This window comes from Somniosus microcephalus, chromosome 13 (assembly GCF_052327205.1).
Source record: "Somniosus microcephalus isolate GS21.2 chromosome 13, FLI_Smic_1.0, whole genome shotgun sequence".
NCBI classification, from domain to species: Eukaryota; Metazoa; Chordata; class Chondrichthyes; order Squaliformes; family Somniosidae; genus Somniosus; species Somniosus microcephalus.
The window spans coordinates 60338633-60355345 of NC_140999.1; the positions used below are offsets into that span (position 1 = coordinate 60338633).

The 16713-nt window shown below is 56.4% G+C and overlaps 1 protein-coding gene across 3 annotated transcripts in view; it reads right to left on the reverse strand.

The window, feature by feature from the left end:
* Positions 1–9705: 9705 nt before the first annotated feature.
* LOC147108354 (procathepsin L-like) overlaps positions 9706–16713 on the reverse strand; it is a 59627-nt gene continuing 52619 nt past the window's right edge. For all 3 annotated transcript variants that reach the window (XM_086004951.1, XM_086004950.1, XM_086004949.1), the window contains one exon: positions 9706–10435. In XM_086004951.1, the coding sequence (XP_085861077.1) occupies positions 10398–10435 (38 nt within the window). In that variant the 3' untranslated portion in view covers positions 9706–10397. The remainder of the gene's footprint in view (positions 10436–16713) is intronic.

Consider the following 16713-nt stretch of genomic DNA (forward strand, 5'->3'; position numbering starts at 1 on the left):
CCCACGACCCACCCAATTGACCCCCACCCCATTGACACCCACGACCCCCACCCCATTGACACCCACGACCCCCACCCCATCGACACCCACGACCCCCACCCCATCGACACCCACGACCCCCACCCCATCGACACCCACGACCCCCACCCCATCGACACCCACGACCCCCACCCCATTGACACCCACGACCCCCACCCCATTGACACCCACAACCCCCACCCCATCAACACCCACGGCCCCCACCCCATCAAAACCCACGACCCCCCCATTGACACCCACGACCCCCACTCCATTGACACCCACGACCCCTACCCCATCAACACCCACGACCCCCACCCCATTGACACCCACGACCCCCACCCCATTGACACCCACGACCCCCACTCCATTGACACCCACGACCCCCCCATTGACACCCACGACCCCCACTCCATTGACACCCAGGACCCCTACCCCATCAACACCCACGACCCCCACCCCATCAACACCCACGACCCCCACCCCATCAACACTCACGACCCCCACCCCATCAACACTCACGACCCCCACCCCATCAACACTCACGACCCCCACCCCATCAACACTCACGACCCTCAACCCATCAACACCCACGACCCCCACCCCATCAACACCCACGACCCCCACCCCATCAACACTCACGACCCCCACCCCATCAACACTCACGACCCAACCCATCAACACCCACGACCCACCCCCCATCAACACCCACGGCCCCCACCCCATCAAAACCCACGACCCCCCCATTGACACCCACGACCCCCACTCCATTGACACCCACGACCCCTACCCCATCAACACCCACGACCCCCACCCCATTGACACCCACGACCCCCACCCCATTGACACCCACGACCCCCACTCCATTGACACCCACGACCCCCCCATTGACACCCACGACCCCCACTCCATTGACACCCAGGACCCCTACCCCATCAACACCCACGACCCCCACCCCATCAACACCCACGACCCCCACCCCATCAACACTCACGACCCCCACCCCATCAACACTCACGACCCCCACCCCATCAACACTCACGACCCCCACCCCATCAACACTCACGACCCTCAACCCATCAACACCCACGACCCCCACCCCATCAACACCCACGACCCCCACCCCATCAACACTCACGACCCCCACCCCATCAACACTCACGACCCAACCCATCAACACCCACGACCCACCCCATCAACGCCCACGACCCACCCCATCAATACCCACGACCCACCCCATCAACACCCACGACCCACCCCATCAACGCCCACGACCCACCCCATCAACACCCACGACCCACCCCATCAACACCCACGACCCCCACCCCATCAACACTCACGACCCCCACCCCATCAACACTCACGACCCAACCCATCAACACCCACGACCCACCCCATCAACGCCCACGACCCACCCCATCAACACCCACGACCGACCCCATCAACACCCACGACCCACCCCATCAACGCCCACGACCCACCCCATCAACACCCACGACCCACCCCATCAACACCCACGACCCACCCCATCAACATCCACGACCCACCCCATCAACACCCACGACCCACCCCATCAACACCCACGACCCACCCCATTAACACCCATGACCCCCACCCCATTAACACCCACAACCCATCCCATCAACGCCCATGACCCCCACCCCATCAACGCCCACGATCCCCACCCCATCAACACCCACGACCCACCCCATCAACACACACGACCCACCCCATCAACACCCACGACCCACCCCATCAACACCCACGACCCACCCCATCAACACCCACGACCCTCACCCCATCAACACTCACGACCCCCACCCCATCAACACCCACTACCCCCCCATCAACACCCGCGACCCCCACCCCATTGACACCCATGACCCCCACCCCATTGACACCCACGACCCCCACCCCATTGACACCCACGACCCCCACCCCATTGACACCCACGACCACCCACCCCATCAACACCCACGACCACCCACCCCATCAACACCCACGACCCCCACCCCATCAACACCCACGACCCCCCCATTAACACCCACGACCCCCCCATTGACACCCACGACCCACCCCATTAACACCCACGACCCCTACCCCATCAACACTCATGACCCTCACCCCATCAACACCCACGACCCCCACCCCATCAACACCCACGACCCACCCCATCAACACCCATGACCCACCCCATTAACACCCACGACCCACCCCATCAACACCCACGACCCCCACCCCATCAACACCCACGACCCCCACCCCATCAACACCCACGACCCCCACCCCATCAACACCCACGACCCCCACCCCATTGACACCCACGACCCCCACCCCATTGACACCCACGACCCCCACCCCATTGACACCCACGACCCCCACCCCATCGACACCCACGACCCCCACCCCATCGACACCCACGACCCCCACCCCATCAACACTCACGACCCAACCCATCAACACCCACGACCCCCACCCCATCAACACTCACGACCCTCACCCCATCAACACCCACGACCCCCACCCCATCAACACCCACGACCCCCACCACATCAACACTCACGACCCCCACCCCATCAACACTCACGACCCAACCCATCAACGCCCACGACCCCCACCCCATTAACACCCACGACCCACCCCATCAACACCCACGACCCCCACCCCATCAACACCCACGACCCACCCCATCAACACCCACGACCCACCCCATCAACACCCACGATCCCCACCCCATTAACACCCACGACCCACCCCATCAACACCCACGACCCCCACCCCATCAACACCCACGACCCACCACATCAACACCCACGACCCACCCCATCAACACCCACGACCCCCACCCCATTAACACCCACGACCCACCCCATCAACACCCACGACCCCCACCCCATCAACACCCACGACCCACCCAATTGACCCCCACCCCATTGACACCCACGACCCCCACCCCATTGACACCCACGACCCCACCCCATCGACACCCACGACCCCCACCCCATCGACACCCACGACCCCCACCCCATCGACACCCACGACCCCCACCCCATCGACACCCACGACCCCCACCCCATTGACACCCACGACCCCCACCCCATTGACACCCACGACCCCCACCCCATCAACACCCACGGCCCCCACCCCATCAAAACCCACGACCCCCCCATTGACACCCACGACCCCCACTCCATTGACACCCACGACCCCCACCCCATTGACACCCACGACCCCCACTCCATTGACACCCACGACCCCCCCATTGACACCCACGACCCCCACTCCATTGACACCCAGGACCCCTACCCCATCAACACCCACGACCCCCACCCCATCAACACCCACGACCCCCACCCCATCAACACTCACGACCCCCACCCCATCAACACTCACGACCCCCACCCCATCAACACTCACGACCCCCACCCCATCAACACTCACGACCCTCAACCCATCAACACCCACGACCCCCACCCCATCAACACCCACGACCCCCACCCCATCAACACTCACGACCCCCACCCCATCAACACTCACGACCCAACCCATCAACACCCACGACCCCCACCCCATCAACACTCACGACCCTCACCCCATCAACACCCACGACCCCCACCCCATCAACACCCACGACCCCCACCACATCAACACTCACGACCCCCACCCCATCAACACTCACGACCCAACCCATCAACGCCCACGACCCCCACCCCATTAACACCCACGACCCACCCCATCAACACCCACGACCCCCACCCCATCAACACCCACGACCCACCCCATCAACACCCACGACCCACCCCATCAACACCCACGATCCCCACCCCATTAACACCCACGACCCACCCCATCAACACCCACGACCCCCACCCCATCAACACCCACGACCCACCACATCAACACCCACGACCCACCCCATCAACACCCACGACCCCCACCCCATTAACACCCACGACCCACCCCATCAACACCCACGACCCCCACCCCATCAACACCCACGACCCACCCAATTGACCCCCACCCCATTGACACCCACGACCCCCACCCCATTGACACCCACGACCCCCACCCCATCGACACCCACGACCCCCACCCCATCGACACCCACGACCCCCACCCCATCGACACCCACGACCCCCACCCCATCGACACCCACGACCCCCACCCCATTGACACCCACGACCCCCACCCCATTGACACCCACGACCCCCACCCCATCGACACCCACGGCCCCCACCCCATCAAAACCCACGACCCCCCCATTGACACCCACGACCCCCACTCCATTGACACCCACGACCCCTACCCCATCAACACCCACGACCCCCACCCCATTGACACCCACGACCCCCACCCCATTGACACCCACGACCCCCACTCCATTGACACCCACGACCCCCCCATTGACACCCACGACCCCCACTCCATTGACACCCAGGACCCCTACCCCATCAACACCCACGACCCCCACCCCATCAACACCCACGACCCCCACCCCATCAACACTCACGACCCCCACCCCATCAACACTCACGACCCCCACCCCATCAACACTCACGACCCCCACCCCATCAACACTCACGACCCTCAACCCATCAACACCCACGACCCCCACCCCATCAACACCCACGACCCCCACCCCATCAACACTCACGACCCCCACCCCATCAACACTCACGACCCAACCCATCAACACCCACGACCCACCCCATCAACGCCCACGACCCACCCCATCAATACCCACGACCCACCCCATCAACACCCACGACCCACCCCATCAACACCCACGACCCACCCCATCAACGCCCACGACCCACCCCATCAACACCCACGACCCACCCCATCAACACCCACGACCCACCCCATCAACGCCCACGACCCTCACCCCATCAACACTCACGACCCCCACCCCATCAACACCCACTACCCCCCCATCAACACCCGCGACCCCCACCCCATTGACACCCATGACCCCCACCCCATTGACACCCACGACCCCCACCCCATTGACACCCACGACCCCCACCCCATTGACACCCACGACCACCCACCCCATCAACACCCACGACCCCCCCCATTAACACCCACGACCCACCCCATCAACACCCACGACCCCTACCCCATCAACACTCACGACCCTCACCCCATCAACACCCACGACCCCCACCCCATCAACACCCACGACCCACCCCATCAACACCCACGACCCACCCCATTAACACCCACGACCCCCACCCCATCGACACCCACGACCCCCACCCCATTGACACCCACGACCCCCACCCCATTGACACCCACGACCCCCACCCCATCGACACCCACGACCCCCACCCCATCAACACTCACGACCCAACCCATCAACACCCACGACCCCCACCCCATCAACACTCACGACCCTCACCCCATCAACACCCACGACCCCCACCCCATCAACACCCACGACCCCCACCCCATCAACACTCACGACCCCCACCCCATCAACACTCACGACCCAACCCATCAACACCCACGACCCACCCCATCAACGCCCACGACCCACCCCATCAACACCCACGACCCACCCCATCAACACCCACGACCCACCCCAACAACGCCCACGACCCACCCCATCAACACCCACGACCCACCCCATCAACACCCACGACCCACCCCATCAACACCCACGACCCACCCCATCAACATCCACGACCCACCCCATCAACACCCACGACCCACCCCATCAACACCCACGACCCACCCCATTAACACCCATGACCCCCACCCCATTAACACCCACAACCCATCCCATCAACGCTCATGACCCCCACCCCATCAACGCCCACGATCCCCACCCCATCAACGCCCACGACCCACCCCATCAACACCCACGACCCACCCCATCAACACCCACGACCCCCACCCCATCAACACCCACGACCCACCCCATCAACACCCACGACCCACCCCATCAACGCCCACGACCCTCACCCCATCAACACTCACGACCCCCACCCCATCAACACCCACTACCCCCCCATCAACACCCGCGACCCCCACCCCATTGACACCCATGACCCCCACCCCATGGACACCCACGACCCCCACCCCATTGACACCCACGACCCCCACCCCATCAACACCCACGACCACCCACCCCATCAACACCCACGACCACCCACCCCATCAACACCCACGACCCCCACCCCATCAACACCCACGACCCCCCCCATTAACACCCACGACCCCCCCATTGACACCCACGACCCACCCCATTAACACCCACGACCCCTACCCCATCAACACTCACGACCCCCACCCCATCAACACCCACGACCCACCCCATCAACACCCATGACCCACCCCATTAACACCCACGACCCACCCCATCAACACCCACGACCCACCCCATCAACACCCACGACCCCCACCCCATCAACACCCACGACCCCCACCCCATTGACACCCACGACCCCCACCCCATTGACACCCACGACCCCCACCCCATTGACACCCACGACCCCCACCCCATCGACACCCACGACCCCCACCCCATCGACACCCACGACCCCCACCCCATCGACACTCACGACCCAACCCATCGACACCCACGACCCCCACCCCATCGACACTCACGACCCTCACCCCATCAACACCCACGACCCCCACCCCATCAACACCCACGACCCCCACCCCATCAACACTCATGACCCCCACCCCATCAACACTCACGACCCAACCCATCAACACCCACGACCCCACCCATCAACACCCACGACCCAACCCATCAACACCCACGACCCCACCCATCAACACCCACGACCCCCACCCCATTAACACCCACGACCCACCCCATCAACACCCACGACCCCCACCCCATCAACACCCACGACCCACCCCATCAACACCCACGACCCACCCCATCAACACCCACGACCCCCACCCCATTAACACCCACGACCCACCCCATCAACACCCACGACCCACCCCATCAACACCCACGACCCACCACATCAACACCCACGACCCACCCCATCAACACCCACGACCCCCACCCCATCAACACCCACGACCCACCCCATTGACACCCACGACCCCCACCCCATTGACACCCACGACCCCCACCCCATTGACACCCACGACCCCCACCCCATCGACACCCACGACCCCCACCCCATCGAAACCCACGACCCCCACCCCATCGACACCCACGACCCCCACCCCATCGACACCCACGACCCCCACCCCATTGACACCCACGACCCCCACCCCATCAACACCCACGGCCCCCACCCCATCAAAACCCACGACCCCCCCATTGACACCCACGACCCCCACTCCATTGACACCCACGACCCCTACCCCATCAACACCCACGACCCCCACCCCATTGACACCCACGACCCCCACTCCATTGACACCCACGACCCCCCCATTGACACCCACGACCCCCACTCCATTGACACCCACGACCCCTACCCCATCAACACCCACGACCCCCACCCCATCAACACCCACGACCCCCACCCCATCAACACCCACGACCCCCACCCCATCAACACCCACGACCCCCACCCCATCAACACCCATGACCCACCCCATCAACACCCACGACCCACCCCATTATCAACGTACAATATATTTCACCACATGATGCTGGTCTAATGATTCTGGAACAACACTTAAATCAGGGCAAACGTACTGTTTTATAGGACTGTTTATTAACGGTGTTCAGTGTTCATTGCTAATCCCGCCTTCTATATTTACTCTGAAGCTTTAACTCTGTACAATTGCTCACAACCTTTTGGGACCCGCGGTTCCGTATGTCAGTTGTGTGACCACTCCTTCTGTTAGGGTCATCGACCTGAAACGTTAGCTCTGTTTCCCTCTCTGCAGATGCTGCCTGACCTGCTGAGTATTTCCAGTATTTTCTGTTTCTATTTCAAGTTTAATCTTGTTCAGTACTAAGCTTGGAGGGTAGATCTTGTTAATTAAAGAAAGAAAGACTTGGATTTATATAGCGCCTTTCACGACCACTGGATGTCCCAAAGCGCTTTACAGCCAATTAAGTACTTTTGAAGTAACAACAGGAAACGCTGGAAAAACTCAGCAGGCCAGGCAGCATCCGTGGAGAGAGAAACAGAGTTAACGTTTCAGGTCGAAGACCTTTTGTCAGAACTGGAAAAAAGCAGGAAATGGAAAGCAAGTTTAGGGGTTGGGAAAAGGGGGAGGGGATGAAAGAACAAAAGGGAAGGTCAGTGATAGGATAGAAAGCAGGAGAGATTAAGAGACATTAAGAGATATTCAAAGCAAGAGGAGGTGGTAATAGGACAGGTTAAGGAATAAAGGATGGCTCTAGATGAGGTGTGAATTACACTGGCAGAATGAAGGACAGCTGCCATGTGAGAGGGAAGAATAAAGGCCAAACAAAAAGTGTGGATAAATAAAAGAAAATATATATATGTGATAGGGGCCGAGGGTATGATCTGAAATTGTTGAACTCTATGTTGAGTTCAGAGGGCTGTAGAGTGCCTAATCAAAAGATGAGGTGCTGTTCCTCGAGCTTACGCTGAGCTTCCGTGGAACAATGCAAGAGGCCGAGGACGGTGAGGTCTGAGTGGGAATGGAGCGGTGAATTAAAGTGACAGGCCACCGGGAGCTCGGGGTCCCCCTTACGGACTGAACGGAGGTGTTCCGCAAAGCAGTCACCCAATCTGCATCTCCTGCGCTTGCACGGGAAGGTGCCGGGCGAAGGGGAAGGGGTGCTGGGGTGGTAGAGTGGACTAGAGTGTCGCAGAGGGAGCGGTCCCTACGGAATGCTGAAAGGGGAGGTGAGGGGAAGATGCGTTTGGTGGTGGGATCACGCTGGAGGTGGCGGAAATGGCGGAGGATGATCCGTTGAATGTGGAGGCTGGTGGGGTGAAAGGTGAGGACAAGGGGAACTCTATCATGGTTCCGGGAGGGAGGGGCAGGGGTGAGGACAGAAGTGCGGGAAATAGAACGAACACGGTCGAGGGCCGTGTCAACCACAGTGGAGGGGAATCCTCGGTTGAGGAAAAAGGAAGACATGTCGGAAGCACTGGTATGGAAGGTGGCATCGTTGGAGCAGATGTGGCGGAGTCAGAGAAACTGGGAGAATGGAATAGAGTCCTTACAGGAGGCGGGTTGGGAGTCAGTGGGCTTGTAGTGAATGTTTGTCAATAACCTATCCCAGAGATGGAGACGGAGAAGTCGAGGAAGGGAAGAGTCGGAGATGTTATTTCGGATTTCCAGCATCCGCAGTATTTTGCTAAAGTACTTTTGAAGTGTAGTCACTGTTGTAATGTGGGAAACGCGGCAGCCAATTTGCGCACAGCAAGCTCCCACAAACAGCAAAGTGATCATGACCAAACAATCTGTTTTAGTGATTTTTGATGAGGGATAAATATTGGTCAGGACACCAGGGAGAACTCCCTTGCTCTTCTTTGAAATACTGCCACAGGATCTTTAACATCCACCTGAGAGAGCAGACGGGGGCACTCGGTTTGACGTCTCATCTGAAAGCGCTCCCTCAGTATTGCACTGGAGTGTCAGCCTACATTTTTGTGCTCAAGTCTCTGGAGCGGGACTTGAACCCACGATCTTCTGACTCAGAGGCAAGAGTGCTACCAACTGAGCCACGGCGGACTATAAATTAAATAAAAGAAATAAATTCAGAGCACTTTTCACCTGTTTGTGTAAATGATACATTTATGATTGTTCGTACAGAGTAACATTTATGATTGTTCGTACAGAGTAGCATAAAGTATAAGCCAGTGTGCAGGCGCCTGGTGGATTGTACAAAGCCATTCCCTTTTATCAACACTATGTTAAGAATTTGGCATTTACTGGCTGACTTAGGTTGAGATCATCTGTTTGACATTCTGGGCACCAGAGTCAAATGGTAACACTAGCGATTTAACCCAGCCTCACCTATCCATGCCGCTCCCCATGGGCATCACAGCTATAAACAGTAGCAATGGCACCATCAAAAATTCAAACAAGAGAGGGAGTAAATACCGCCTTGGCCAGCAGGGCAGTGTGCTTGGTTTTCAAGCGGTCAGACGGAGTATGTGATCGACAAGCTCCGTTCAGCAATCAATTCCAATCAGTTGGTGTCTGTTGAATTCCCCATTCAGATCATTTATCGGTATAAGTGCAGCCCCAGGACAAGAAAAGTTACGTTAACACCAGCACAGAAAATGATGGGTAGAGATTCTATTTAAAGAATGTGAAATCAACCAACAGTAATTAGAATAACACAAAACCCAACACACACAACAGTAATGTTGGAGAGGTACGACCTATGAAGCCTTTGCATTCTTAAATCGTCGGGAAGACTGCGTGCGTCGCAATTCCACAGTTGTTATTCCTGTCTCTAGACATTAAAATATAGCCCTCGTTTCCCCATTCAACACCATAGCTGGAAAACATATAAAAAGAAATGATTAATTGTTACATCACATTATTTGTGATTGAAAATATTGCTGCAACACCTGTCTTATTCATCCTAAGCTGTATGTCCACTCTCCCGTCTGTCCACTGCCCTGCACACCCACTGCCCTGTACGCCCACTGCACTGCACGCCCACTGCCCTGTACGTCCACTGTCCACTGCCATGTACACACACTGCCCTGTACGCCCACTGCCCTGTACGCCCACTGCCCTGTACGCCCACTGTCCACTGCCATGTACACACACTGCCCTGTACGCCCACTGCCCTGTACGCCCACTGTCCACTGCCATGTACGCCCACTGCCCTGCACGCCCACTGCCCTGCATGCCCACTGCCCTGTATATACTTCATCCTATCTACATCTTCCCTGTGTTGAAACAAGAACAGGGCCTTTGCTTTGCCGAACAGAAGAAGTTCAATTCCATTTTTCCGACATGGGATCCCAAGACTTTTGGTAATCACAGGCCTCAATTCCACCCACTTCTCCATGAAAATCATAACCTAATGGCCTTGAATGAGACTCACGTGCTATCTCCCACTTTAACTCATTGATTCCCAGAAACTCAAATCTCTGGTCTCCTTGCCTTCCTCAATCTTTCCTTCCTCAAACAATTTTCAGGCTTTTCAAGCTCAAGCTTAGATAATTTTATCCACACGTTCCGCTTTACCCCGACTCTTCCACTGATTTTAACCCTGCTGGAGACCTGAAAATGGGTTGCCAACTCTGATTGGAAGTATCCCTGGAGGTATCATCACATGACCTCCTGCCTCCAATCAAACAGCTTTCTTCCCATCTCCAAAAATATTATGAACAAAAGTGTTCAAATAAAGTGGAAAAAAACCCACACAATTAATTTAATGCCTCAATTATGTTTCTCCCGGGTTGCCAGCAGCAGTGTCCTGGAGATTAATCTTTAATTCCTGGAGACTCCAGGCCAGTCCTGGAGTGTTGGCAACCCGAACTGTAATATGAGCTTTGGGGGGAAAAATTCGGTTGATTAGCGCCTCCCGTTAGCACCCTAAGAGGGCGCTAATGGGGTGCAAAGCAACTAGCGCCCGGGCATGGCGATGTTTGCGCCGCTCGCGAAATTGACCAGATATTTTGCGCTAAACACTACCGCCAATATTGCAGATGCTGGGGTCTTACACTGTACACACACAGCCCGAGAATGGCCTCTCCCTTCCTCCACACACTCCATGTTACGGAACTAGTTCCTGTTCCAATCTGCCGCTGAAATTACCCCGACTCAAAGCCATCTCAAACCCCTTGTGACCCCACCTCATTGTTCTTTGATGTAATGTTTCCCTGACTGACCTGTTTGGACACCATTCACACCTTTGACTGCTGTGATTATCTCTCTGCCGAGGTGTGATAAATGGCAGTTGGAAAGGTTACCTGTAAACATCTGACATGATTCTCTGACTATATAAGCTGTGTCTTTATGCATTTCTTCACTTCACCTGAAGAAGGAGCAGCGCTCTGAAAGCTTGTGATTTCAAATAAAGCTGTTGGACTATAACCTGGTGTTGTGTGACTTCTTACAATTGTTCTTTCCAACAGAATTGATGTACAGGTCTCTCCAGGCTGAGATTCAAGGCTGCAATGAGCAGGGTGTGGATGGAGAGCAGGATCGACCCTCCCCTTTAAGAACTGGCCGGCACCAGTGTGTCTGTGTTCCATTGCTAACTGACATCACATGAGCTTCGTCAGAGCTGAGGTAGCACCTCGCTCCTTGGCGTTAGCGCCTTAAGAGAGGTGTGTAGCACCTGATTTAGCGCTCCAATCACCTCCAGGGGTGATAGAAGCCAAGTTTGCAGTCGGAGGCAATAATTAGCGCCAGGCACTAAACTTTGTGCCCGGCCGATAACTGCGCCCCAAACGGGGCGATACCGGATTTCTCTTCCTTGGCCCTTTGTCCAGGACTCGAGGCCCATGTTGTAGAACTCTAATAGGGTCGAAAAGAGTTAAAGTAACAATCTGGAATTCCTGTAAGCAGTTTCTATAACAGTAGAATGCAAAGTAAGTGCATTGCAAAAAGGGGACTGGGCAAAGTCATCCAATAATAACCACATCGATTTTTTTTTCTGGAATCACTGAAATAAATTATTTTTTAATTTGTTTTCAGAATTGCAAATGTGCTTCTCAGCTGCAAAGGATAATGTTTTGATTCATTTCCTCTTTTTTTTAAAAATAAGAACATCTTTTAGTTTGTCTGCAGCTTTATCCATTAACAGTTCAGGTCAGTTTACTGCCATTATTTCATTTCTCACCTTCGAAGTTTGCCGTACTTAAATTAAAAATGGTTTTTTGTGACTCTTCTTCCTCTCAAACTTAACAACAAATTCAATCATATTATGGCCACATTTTTCAAAATGTCATCTTACTGTCAGATTGTTAATTAATTCTAGTCTGTTACTCTTCACAACATTTAGTATGGCCTGTTCCCTTATCGATTCCAAAACTGTCCCAATTACTCTTTAGAAATTGTTTTTACTACTCGAGTTCTGCTTCCTCCAGTCTTTGTGAAAATTTAAAAAATCCATTATAATCACATGGGAGATTTATCACTGCAACCATCCTTATGGCTTCCGAGTGATTTGAGCCAATTAAGGGCAGTTTGGTGCTATGAATCCATGGCCATTTAGAACTGGATCAAGAGTGAGACCATAACCTGGTCAGTTACTGATGACATCCTCTGTGGCTGTAGTCAGGGTGCTCTATCTCCTCGTCCTCCTCAACCTCTCTTTTGACACGGGCGGCCCCTCCAACATCTCTCCTCTGTGGTCCATCTCCATGGCAATATACTTCCTTGGCTGTAAGCCTACCTGTCTCAATGTAGCTGTGGTAAACCACTGTTTGTATTCCTGTTTGTCCTGTTTGTATTCCACTGTGTACATGCCTGGACATGCCTCGGCTGACTCCTCCCACAGGTCCTAGTATAAAGGTGACTGCTCCCCAGCCCTTAGTATCATGGACCGGTCGACCACGCGAGGCAGACCTCCATTCTGTTGTTAATAAAAGCCTTTAGTTACTCTTCTAACTCTCAGTCTTTTATGAGTAATTGATAGCGCATCAATTTTATTAACAACATTTTTATAATGGAGAAGATCCTCACACCAGCATGCCTGGACTTAGATCATCGGGAGGCGGACTCATCCACCAAGCTTACTCACTGGCTTAAGTGTTTCGAAAAATTCCTGACCGCCTCCGAAGCAATCAAATCGGACGAGGACAAACTGGATGTCCTGACCTCCAAAGTGAACCACCGAGTGTACTCGGTCATCCAAGACGCGACCTCGTACGCGGACGCTATCAAGCTCCTCAAGGACCAGTACACGCGCCCAGTGAACGAAGTGTACGCCAGGCACCTCCTGGGGAGTCGTAAACAACAACCTGGGGAATCGACCGTGGAATACCTTCAGGCACTGTCTGTGCTTGGCCGGGCCTGTGGTTGTAAGGATGTAAAGGCCGCCGTGTACACAGAGGAACTTATCCGGGACGCTTTTGTAGCGGGCCACAGATCCAATTACACCCGACAGCGACTGTTGGAGCAGAGTAACCTCGACCTCAACAAGGCCTCTGAACTCGCACTATCGTTGGATGCAGCCTACCAGGGCATGGATGCCTACTCCTCTGCACCGTGGACGCCGCGGGGAATGACAGCCTGGGACACGGTAGGACCGCCTCATAGCGCCGTGCCACCCCAGCCACACCCCAACAACGGCCCAACTACCGCAGCAGTGTCCCAAGGCCAGACAGCAGTGCCCCAAGGCCAGAAATGCTACTTCTGTGGCCAGGCAAAAACACCCCAGAGCGCGCTGCCCGGCGAAAAACGCGATCTGCTCGGGCTGCGGGAAGAAGGGACACTACGCTAGCGTCTGCAGGGCCAAAGCCACCCTGAACCCCAGCAGCGCCGCGTGTGGGCCACGCGGGCCGCCATCTTGGACCTCCCCGGCCATGTGCGAATCACCGGTACAGCAGCCATTTTGGACGCCTCCAGCCACATGGGGATCATGGACGCCGCCATCTTGGACGACAGCCGGGACGCAGCAGGCCCCCGACACCGCCTCATCTGATACCCGCAGCGACACACCGACCCCTACGCTGGCATCCGTTACACTGGACCAAGCGAGACCGCACCAACTGGCCAGTTCCACAATGGACATTAAGGTAAATGGTCACGATACAATCTGCCTTTTTGACTCTGGGAGCACGGAGAGCTTCATCCACCCCGACACGGTGCGGCGTTGCTCTCTCCCAGTCCTGCCTGCACAACAGCGGATTTCTATGGCCTCCGAGTCCCAGTCGGCGGACATCGGCGGCTACTGCGTGGTGACACTCGTAGTAGACGGGACCGTGTACGATCATTTTAAACTTCTGGTCCTGCCTGACCTCTGCGCTGCCGTCCTGCTGGGGTTAGATTTTCAGTGCCACCTTAAAAGTGTTACGATGGCGTACGGTGGACCCCTACCCCCACTCACAGTCCGCAGCCAGCAGCTTCCAAACTGCCCGCCGCGCACCAGGTGCAACCTCTCCACACTCAGAGTCACCCCCCCCCAACTGTTTGCTAACCTCACCCCCGACTGTAAGCCCATCGCCACAAAGAGCAGGCGATACAGTGCCGGGGACAGGGTTTTCATTAAAACCGAAGTGGAGCGGCTCCTGAAAGAAGGGATTATTGAGGGCAGCACCAGCCCCTGGCGAGCCCAGGTTGTGGTCGTTAAGACCGGCGAGAAGCAGCGCCTGGTCATCGACTACAGCCAGACAATAAATCGCTACACCCTGCTGGACGCCTACCCACTCCCCCGTATAGCTGATATGGTCAACCAGATCGCGCAGTACCGCGTCTTCTCGACCATTGACCTGAAATCAGCGTACCACCAGCTCCCCATCCGCCCTGAGGACCGCCAGTACACTGCCTTTGAGGCAAACGGCCGCCTCTATCACTTCCTTAGGGTTCCCTTTGGCGTCACCAACGGGGTCTCGATCTTCCAAAGGGAGATGGACCGGATGGTAGATCAAAATGCGTTGCAGGCCACTTTCCCATATCTGGACAATGTGACCATCTGCGGCCGTGACTTGCAGGACCATGACGCAAACCTCGAAAAATTCCTCCGCACCGCCCAACTCCTAAACCTGACATATAACAAGGAGAAGTGCATATTCCGCACAAACCGCCTCGCCATCCTTGGCTGTGTTGTGGAACACGGAGTCATCGGCCCCGACCCCGACCGGATGCGTCCCCTTATGGAACTTCCACTGCCCCACTGCCTCAAGGCCCTGAAGAGGTGCCTAGGGTTTTTCTCCTATTACGCCCAGTGGGTCCCCTACTATGCGGACAAGGCCCGTCCGCTGATCAAGTCCACCTCTTTTCCCTTGACGGCAGAGGCCCGCTTAGCCTTCCACCGTATCAAGGAGGACATTGCCAAAGCCACCATGCACGCAGTGGACGAATCCATCCCCTTCCAGGTGGAAAGCGACGCGTCTGACTTTGCCCTGGCCGCTACCCTCAATCAGGCGGGGAGACCCGTGGCCTTCTTTTCACGAACCCTCCAAGGCCCGGAGACCAGACACTCCGCTGTTGAGAAGGAGGCCCAGGCGATTGTGGAGGCTGTGCGTCATTGGAGGCACTACCTGGCCGGAAAACGATTTACCCTGCTCACTGACCAGCGTTCAGTTGCTTTTATGTTTAACAACAAGCAGAGGGGCAAAATCAAAAATGACAAGATCTTGAGGTGGAGAATCGAACTTTCCACCTACAACTACGAGATCTTGTACCGGCCCGGGAAGCTAAATGAACCCCCGGATGCGCTATCGCGTGGCACCTGCGCCAGCGCGCAGATCGATAGACTGCGGGCCCTCCACAATGACCTCTGCCACCCGGGGGTCACCAGGTTCTTCCACTTCATCAAGGCCCGCAACCTGCCTTACTCTATTGAGGAGGTCAGGACCATGACCAGGAACTGCCAAGTCTGCGCTGAGTGCAAACCGCACTTTTATAGACCAGACAGGGCCCACCTGATAAAAGCCACTCGCCCCTTCGAGCGCCTGAGCCTCGATTTTAAAGGGCCTCTCCCCTCCTCCGACCGCAATGTGTACTTCCTCAATATTATTGATGAGTACTCCCGTTTCCCGTTCGCCTTCCCCTGCCCGGACATGACCAGTGCCACGGTCATTAAATGTCTGAACAACCTCTTCACCCTGTTCGGCTTCCCCAGCTATATCCATAGCGACCGGGGCTCAT